At 54.8% G+C, this 8255-nt stretch overlaps 2 protein-coding genes across 4 annotated transcripts; both read right to left on the bottom strand.

Annotated features, from left to right (window-relative positions):
• On the bottom strand, window positions 1-2816 carry GJB4 (gap junction protein beta 4). The gene is made up of 2 exons (XM_028513510.2): window positions 2513-2816; window positions 1-1135 (listed from the first exon to the last, which is right to left on the bottom strand). Exon 2 carries the CDS (start codon window positions 1056-1058, stop codon window positions 255-257), a length of 804 nt encoding a protein of 267 aa, XP_028369311.1. The 5' UTR covers window positions 1059-1135; window positions 2513-2816; the 3' UTR covers window positions 1-254.
• Window positions 2817-4276: 1460 nt separating this feature from the next.
• GJB5 (gap junction protein beta 5) lies at window positions 4277-7621 on the bottom strand. 3 transcript variants are annotated; one of them, XM_036025739.1, is made up of 2 exons: window positions 7473-7621; window positions 4277-5397 (listed from the first exon to the last, which is right to left on the bottom strand). In XM_036025739.1, the coding sequence occupies exon 2, from the start codon at window positions 5365-5367 to the stop codon at window positions 4570-4572; it is 798 nt and encodes a 265-aa protein (XP_035881632.1). In that variant the 5' UTR covers window positions 5368-5397; window positions 7473-7621; the 3' UTR covers window positions 4277-4569. The 3 variants fall into 3 exon arrangements, with proteins under 3 accessions (XP_035881632.1, XP_035881631.1, XP_028369345.1); XM_036025738.1 differs by having other exon boundaries at window positions 4277-5391; XM_028513544.2 differs by having other exon boundaries at window positions 4277-5388.
• Window positions 7622-8255: the final 634 nt, after the last annotated feature.

Here is an 8255-nt window from a genome sequence, read left to right as displayed (position 1 = left end):
TACTGAGAAAATCACATTTATTGAGGTTTTTCGACATACCCTATTACCACGTATAAAATCCTTGCCATTCAACCACCTTCCCCTGGGGCTCAGAACCCTGAGACACAACTGTTCCCCAGTACTGGCCCCGAAATAGGCTTCCTGAGCCCCAGAACCACTTTCCTTACATGCCCTGCTGCAGAAAGTGCCACTGCCCTGCCGTGGCCTTGGGGAGCAGGTGGGGGACATGGTGGTCCAGTTGCCAGCTTCACAGGTTATGGATACCCACCTGCATCCACTGAGGCCGAGCTGGCCTTCATTAGGACAGAGTTCCCATCCTGGGGGTGCTCTGCCTGGGAGAGGGCATACGGTGGGCACGAATCATGCAGGCGACTCTGGTGCCGAGACCACTGGCGCTTGGAGCTAAAAATCTCCAGGCACCTCTTGCTCACCAGGTAGATGACCTCACTGAGGTTGAGCAGGATGCAGACCACAGCGGTGGCCACCATAAAGTAGGTGAAGATCTTCTTCTCGGTGGGTCGGGAGATGAAGCAGTCCACCGTGTGAGGGCAGGGTGCCTGGGAGCAGGCCACCACGCGGGGCATGTCGTAATGCCCCTGGTAGAGGACGTGGAAGGCGTAGAGAAAGCCAGAGTCCACAGCAGCCTTAAAGATGAGGGTCAGGAGGTATGTCCACCACAGCCCGCCCCGCTTCTTGTTTGGGTTGTCGTACAGGGCCGGGGCGTTGGGTCCATTTTTCTTGCGGTGCCTCCGCTCTCGCTCTTCACGGTAGGCCACGTGCATGACCACCAGCAGCGAGGGGCACGTGACCAGGATGAGCTGCAGGGCCCAGAGGCGCACATGGGACACGGGGAAGAACTCGTCATAGCAGACATTGGGGCAGCCGGGCTGCTTGGTGTTGCAGACGAAGTCCTTCTGCTCGTCGTCCCACACGTCCTCAGCCGCCACCACGAACACCAGCACCCGGAAGATGAACACCACGGACAGCCAGATGCGGCCCAGCGCTGTGGAGTACTTGTTGACCCCACTCAGGAGGCCCTGCAGGGAGGCCCAATTCATGGTGACGGCTCCTCACGTGGACAGTGTACACCTGTGTGCGCCTGCTCAGGCCTGGGGGCCACGAGGCCTGGAAGAACCTGGAAATGGGTGTCCTTTATTAAAGGTGTGATTGGCAAAACCGTTTCACAACCACTGTGTCCTCATGCCTTTACCCCCAACGACTCGGTGGGGCGGGGGTCGCCATTATCCCCAGTTCACGGGGCAGTGAGCTAAGGCCCCTAGAGGCACCTGCCCAAGGCCCCGCAGCTGCAAGTGGCAGAGCTGGTCTTGAACTTCCACCTTCCAGTTCCAAAATCAGGGGATACTTTATTCTATAAAGTGATAGACACACATGAAGAATAATTCTCCTGCATGGATGTGACTGCCAACCTCTTTGACTCCAAGTTTCAGCACTGTGGGTCACTGACTTGTAAAGAGAAGTAGGAAGAAGGTGCGGATTGGCTGATCCACTCTCCCACTGGCTGCCAGGGCTGGGCCAGGGTAGGAGAGCAGGGGCGTCTGTCTTTACCCTCTGGTTTCCCCCAACTTTTACTGAGCACCCACATGAGCCATGACCCCAACCGGGCGAGTTTGTATCAGCTCTGAGGCAGATGTCTGAGTGACATCCATTGTCATCCCTCCTCTCTGGCCCCAGGACATCCCCTTCTTGACTTTCCATCCCAAACCAGACAGGCTCTCTCTTTGGAACCACAGTGGCTGGTATCTTCCTGCCTGTGCCCCTCCACCCACCCCAGCGACACCCCCCTGCCATGGGTGCTGGTTACGGTCACTGACTGTCCTGACCACAGTGGGTTCCTCTGGAATTCCAAACATTCTGGCTTTAGGGAGGGACTGGCGCAGTGACACAGGCAGAATTCCGGCTCTGGCAGGGTCCTCCACCCATTTACCTTTTCTCTCAGGGGCATGCCCTTCTCCGTTTGCTGGCCAGATCTATCATTTCCATTCAGGCCCCTGGGCTGTGTGCTCTACCCACCACACCCCCTGCCTGGAGAGCCTTCCTATGCCATCGCTGACCCTGGCCCCTCCTCTGTCCCTGACTCAGATCCCAGCATCTTCAGACCTCATGCCCTTGGGACATTTTTCTGAGCAACTTCCTCCATCTTTCATGCATCATTGATACTCCAGTTGTCTGTTTACCTGGCTTCTGTGCCAGACTGCTGGCTTCTGGAGGGCAGCCCCTTTCTCTCATCACCTCTCTTTCTCCGGCACTCAGCACTGGGCGTGGCCCAGAGAACACGCCGTAGACGTTTGCTAGACCAAGTCGAAACCTCCCATCTCCTGACTCTCCCTCTTTCTGTCTGTCCTCTGGTCCTCCGTCCTCCCTTCAGTCTGGAAGGACTTTCCTTTCCCTCTTTGGGACTTCCCCGAGTTTTTCCCAGTGATCCGCAGTGGGGATTCTCAGCCTCCCTGGTACCTGCTTCCCAGCCCAGCCTCGTGCCCAATTTGATCCTTACCTGTCTTGGGTCCAGCAGCCCCTCTCTGGTCCCTGGTCTGGTCCGTCTGTTTGAGGGCCTCCCAAAGGCAGCTTTTGTTCTTTACTTCCCTGCTGGGCGGGGCTTTATGAGCCAATGAGCCAGGGAGAGTGAGCAGTTGGGCAGGCTGGCGGGCGGACTTCCCCGGGCACATATTCAGAGCAAACACCCGAGGCTCTTCTCTCTCCTGGCCTACGCCTTCTCTCCAGGCTGGCTGGGCATGGCCAGGTCTGGCCCCCTGGTCTGGCAGGTATGTGGGTGAAACTGCAGTGAGGGGGGCAGAAGCGTGGAATCCTCATTCCCCAGGCCCGGGTCAACAACAATGGCATTGATCTTGTCCCCTTCCCGTCACCTTATTGCCTTCTGTCCCACTGTCCAGGCCTCTCTCCTGCCCTTCTCTCTGAAAGCCTGGTTCTGAAGCCCTCAGCAGTTGACATTTATGGAAAGGCGCAATCTTGATTCAGCCCAGGGTCACACCCACCTTGTGGGGACATCTCCAGGGACTCAAGCTTGGGCTGCTGGTGAGCTGTATAGGGGATGGGAGGGGATGGAACCAAGGAGACTTGGCTCTTCTGGACAAAGGAACCCCCTGCCCTGGTGGAGACAAGGTTGACAGCATGAAATGCCCCAGGTATCAGGGGACCAGGCACAGCCTCATGTTCATCCCCGTGGGCCTGGCGCTCTGGGGCAGGCCTCCAGGGAAGTCGGAGTGTGAAGCAGGGGGTGCTGCCAAGGAGCCTTGGGGCAGTGAAGGTTAATGTGTAGCCAGGGAGGGGCTCCTCTTCCTCATTTCCCACAAGCATTTCTCTAGCACTTCCTAATACCAGTGATTAACATTTATGTGGCCTTTCACAGACGGCTAACCCCATCCACAACCTCATGAACTCACTGGGTCCTTGCTACAACCCCACAGACTCAGTAGTATTAACCCATTTTAGAGAGGGGCTGACGTCACTTTCCCAGAGACCCAGAGGAACTTGGGCTTGAATGCAAGGGTTCTGACTCAAAGTCCATGGACTTTCTATTGCCGAATGCCACTCCCCATTACTAAGATCCATTCTTTTTGTAGACAACCCATAGGCCTAAAATTGCAACTGGCGATAAAGGCATGAAAAGGCAGCATGACCCAGAAGTCCTGGGGACCCTTTCTGGAGGAGAGGAAGGCCCCTTACCTGGCTGGACCAAGTACAATTCTCTGCAGGGGCAGAGAGAGTGACCCAATGACCTGATAAGGGTCTCAAAAGCCAAAGGACCAAAGGACACCATGAATCAGTGGAGGAGTCAACTTTTTTTTTAATCCTTACCTGAGAACATTTTTTAAAAGAGGGTTTATTTATTTAGAGAGAGGGGATGGCAGGGAGAAAGAGGGAGAGAAACACCAATGTGCTACAGATACATCGATTGGTTGCCTCTTGCACCCCTCCAACTAGGGGCCTGGCCTGCAATCCAGGCATGTGCCCCGACGGAATTGAACTGGCAATATTTTGGTTTTCAGGTTGGCACTCAATCCACTAAGCCACACAAGCCAGAGTCTGAGAATATTTTTTCATTGCTCTTAGAGAGAGAGGACAGGAGGGAGGGAGAGAGAGAAACATCAGTGCAAGAGATAAGCATTGATTGGTTTCCTCCCATGCTCGTCCGGACCAGGGATCATATGCACTGGGACTGGGGATCAAACCCACAACCTAGGTATGTGCCCTGACTGGGAATCAAACCCTTCAGATGTGGGACAACACTCCAACAAACTGAGCCACACCAGCCAGGGCTGGAGGAGTTGGTTTTTATTAAGCCCTGACTATAGGTCCCACACATTGAAGTTGCTTGCTTGCATGTCTGTTCTCTAATTAAACTCCTTCTCATAGCAACAAACCTATGAGGTAGGCTCACCATTTACATTTTACACAGAAGCACACTGAGGTGCCCAAGGCCACACAGCTGGGGTAGGTGGCAGGAGCCTCCCACCCCTAAGGCTGTACCCACGAGGGACGCCGGGCCCTCCCAACCCAGGCCTGCCCCGTCTGCCCAGCGCAGGCAGCCCCTCACAGGATGGTTTTCTTCACGTAGTTTTGAGGGTGGCCTGGTAAGAGAGGAGGGTGAGTGTCTGAGCCCAGGAAAATGAGGTCGCCAGAGAGGAGGTCGTTCTGTTTGCAGGAATTGGCGCTGGTGACCCTGGCTTTCCTCGCTGCCAGGCACTCTCGGCACCTCTTGCTCACCAGGTAAGCCAGCTCCATGAGGTTGAGCAGGATGCAAATAGCGGCCGTGATGACCATAAAGAGAGTGAAGATGTTCTTCTCTGAGGGCTTGGAGATGAAGCAGTCCACTGTGTTGGGACACGGAGCCGAGTGGCACTTGACCACGGGGGGGAGGGTGTATTTGGGGTAGAACAAGTGGAACACATACAGGAAGGCGACGTCTATGCCGGCCTTGAACACCAGGCTGCAGACGTATGTCCACCAGAGCCCACCCCGCTTCTTGCCAGGGTTCAGGTAGAGGCGCCCACAACCCTCCCCCTCTGCCTCTTGGTGCTTCTTCTCCCGTGCCTCCCGGTAGGCCACGTGCATGACCACCAGCAGTGAGGGGCACGTGACCAGGATGAGCTGCAGGGCCCAGAGGCGCACGTGGGACACGGGGAAGAACTCATCGAAGCAGACATTGGAGCAGCCTGGCTGGCGGGTGTTGCAGTCAAAATCCTTGTGGTCGTTACTCCACACACGCTCAGCCGTCACCAGGTACACCAGCACTCGGAAGATAAAGACCAGAGACAGCCAGATGCGCCCGAAGGCTGTGGAGTACTTGTTGACCCCGCTTAGGAGCCCCTCGAAGATCCCCCAGTTCATGGTGGACCCAGGCGTTGGCTGCTGCTGCTGCTGCAGGGGAATGATAATAATGTCCTGCATTTATAGAGTACTCACTCCACATTTTACAGAAACATGTCATCATATCTGATCCTCACAGCTACAGAGGAGCTTGGTTCTGTTGTTGACCCATTTTACAGATGGAGGAAACGGAGGTGTAGAGGGGTTTTACAAGTTTACATACAACTATTATGTGCAGAGCTGGAATTTGAGCCTAAGTAGTTAAGTCCGGAACCCAACTCTTACCCATAAAGTGGGTGAAGGCGGGGCCAGGGACAGCTCATTCCTCCCAGGGCCCTGAGGTTGCAGTCCTGCAGAACGGAGCCTTAAGGAGGTCGAACATCCTGCCTTCTGCCTCTGTTTCAACCCTGGCCCTCCTCTTCAGGGGGCTGAGCCCCGGGAAGACTTCTCTCCTTTCTGCGCACTGCTCTTTCCCCCTAGACAGCTTCTCCCAAGAGGAACCTGCTCTTTTCCTTTTTCTTGACTTGGAGGATGAGGTTGGAGAGGCTGGAAACTTACCCCCAACTTCCCACCTGGTCTAACACTCAGTTAAATTATCCAGGCAGTGTTCTCCTCGCGTGCAACTCACTTGAAGCAAGGCCAATGGCAATCCAGCTGAAAGATAACATAGTGGGCAAGGGCTCTCTTTCTACAATTAACTTCCTGGCATAGTCTGGTAATACAGTGTTTCCCAAACTGGTGTTCCATGGAATCCTGTTCCATAGGCTGGCTACCGTAGCGAGAGAAAAGGAATCTGTGTTTGAAAAAGGTAGGCAAACATTGCGTTTGCAAAGGTAAATAGGTCCCTTTACTTGACCATGCTGACGACTTTTGCTTGTGAACCTCTGAAAGGGGGACAGAATATGTAGCATTGTCCAAACTCCTTTGGCCACAGAACCCATTGTCATCATCGTTTGGAACGGCCTTGTCAAGACACCAAGATGGGAAACGCTGCTTTCGTTTCTTCTGCTGCTGAGTGAGCTTGGTGTGCTAGACACACGGGGATCGGATTTACCTCCATTTAAGGAATGTGACTGCTGTTCAGAGTGAGGGGTGCCCACTTCCTCTCTCGGAATTCCTCTGGCTGGTTCTTGGGGGAACCCATTCACTAGTCCCACCCTGTGGGGCCCACAGGGTCTCAGGGAGTCTCTCTGCACAACATTTTGCTTTAAGGTGTTCCTGATGCCCTTCTGACTTTGGTCCAGGCTGACAGTAACATGCTTTCCTGACCCCCTGTAGCAGCTGAGCAGGGCAGAGGAAAGAGCCAATATTTGTTGGGTGTCTATGCAGCACCAGGCACTGTTCTGAGCACTTTGCATGAATCAATACAGCAACAACTGTAGGAAAGTGTGTGATATTTTTTATTCCTAATTTACAGGTGAGGAAAGTGGAACGCAAAGGGGTTAATTAATTAGCTCACTCTTATACAGCTGGTAAGCGGCAGAGGTGGGATTTGAACTCAGGCAGGCTGGCTCCAGAACCCACACTCTGGGCCTGGGCCCCTTTCCTGGAAAGCTTCCTGGGTGCCTGTTCTGTGCCCACTCCCTCTTATACCAGATGGGTCCTGGCTGAGGGAGGCTAGGTTGTGTTTTCTCCCTACCCTATATGCTCATTGTTCTGTCTACAATACCCTTCACTTGGATGTGGGAGCCCAGCTCTGAATCATCAGCTTGTCTTTGCTCAGTCCTGCCTAAAGTGGGTGGATTCCTGGCAGCTTCTCAGGGAACAATCAGGGAGGTTCCAGCCCTTAGCTCCCAGGGGTCTAGGCCCAGCCCCCCTGGGGTGGGGCAGGGTAGGGCTGAACAGGCCCAGGCAGAGCAGCTCCGCCTGCCCCGCTCACCTGCCGGCTCGCTTGCCTGCCCAGCTCTTCGTTCCCCTGTGAATGCCTGTCCTCAGCCCCTGGCTTCCACCTCTGCTCAGTTGGGGAGAGTGGGAAAAACTCAGAGCAGAGGCGGGAGGAGCCCTTTACTCCTCCACCATTAGGTGGTGGATGCGTCCAAGCCTCCTCCTTCCACTTCCCACCAGAGAAGTTTCCCTCTCTCAGGTGTACCAAGGGATAGAGTACATTTGGATACAGATGACCTTACCTGAGTGGCTACTCCTCAGGGCTCTCCGGGTACTGGCTCCCAACAGCCGGCAGTGGTCTCAGCAGGCACCTGGAACTCATGTCAGAACCAGAGAGGGTGTTTGGAGAAGCCTGTTCCTGGGACAGAGCCTGTGAGCGAGTCTCAGCCTGGGTGTGTCGCCGGCCTAGGAAGAGGAGGAGCTGCACCCAGTACGGCCATTGGCTGGGACCCAGCCTTCCCAGACTGCCTCTGAGGTGGCCCAGGAAGCTTAGGAGTTCCCTCCTTGCAGCGGTGCTGAGCCCAGAATCCTGACATCCTCTCGGGGAGGAACCACAGGTCCACCCTGACCCCCTGCTTGTCCTCTTGTCCCTGGCCTTGTGTGGGAGGAACCCCATTTCCTGAAATTCCAGAAACTCCCCACTGCTACCTCTGGGGACTCTCTGTTCTCTAGGCTCTCCTCTCTCTCTGGTCCCTTCTCAGTGGCCTTTCATTCCCATGGCTTCTGTTACCTTTGGAAATGCTGAGACTCCCAAACTCTATCTCCAGCCTAAATACCTTTGCTCCGTCAATTGCCCCAACTTGAATGGCCTTCTCTTACCTTTCTCCTCACTTAGTCTACTCCTCCAAGGAGCTGTCCCTGACTGTGCCACTCCAGATGGCTTGGGGCCCCATCTCTGGGCTTCCACATCGTTGTCAGATTGTATTGGAATAGCTGATCTGAACTGAGCTTGTTCCACGTAGGACCCTTCTGTTGAATGAGCACGTCAATCCACACCAATAGACCTTTTAGGGGATTGTTGTGAG

This window comes from Phyllostomus discolor, chromosome 5 (genome assembly GCF_004126475.2).
Source record: "Phyllostomus discolor isolate MPI-MPIP mPhyDis1 chromosome 5, mPhyDis1.pri.v3, whole genome shotgun sequence".
Taxonomy (NCBI): Eukaryota; Metazoa; Chordata; class Mammalia; order Chiroptera; family Phyllostomidae; genus Phyllostomus; species Phyllostomus discolor.
The sequence above is the reverse complement of the archived record's forward strand: the minus strand, read 5'-3'. Positions and strand labels throughout refer to the sequence as shown.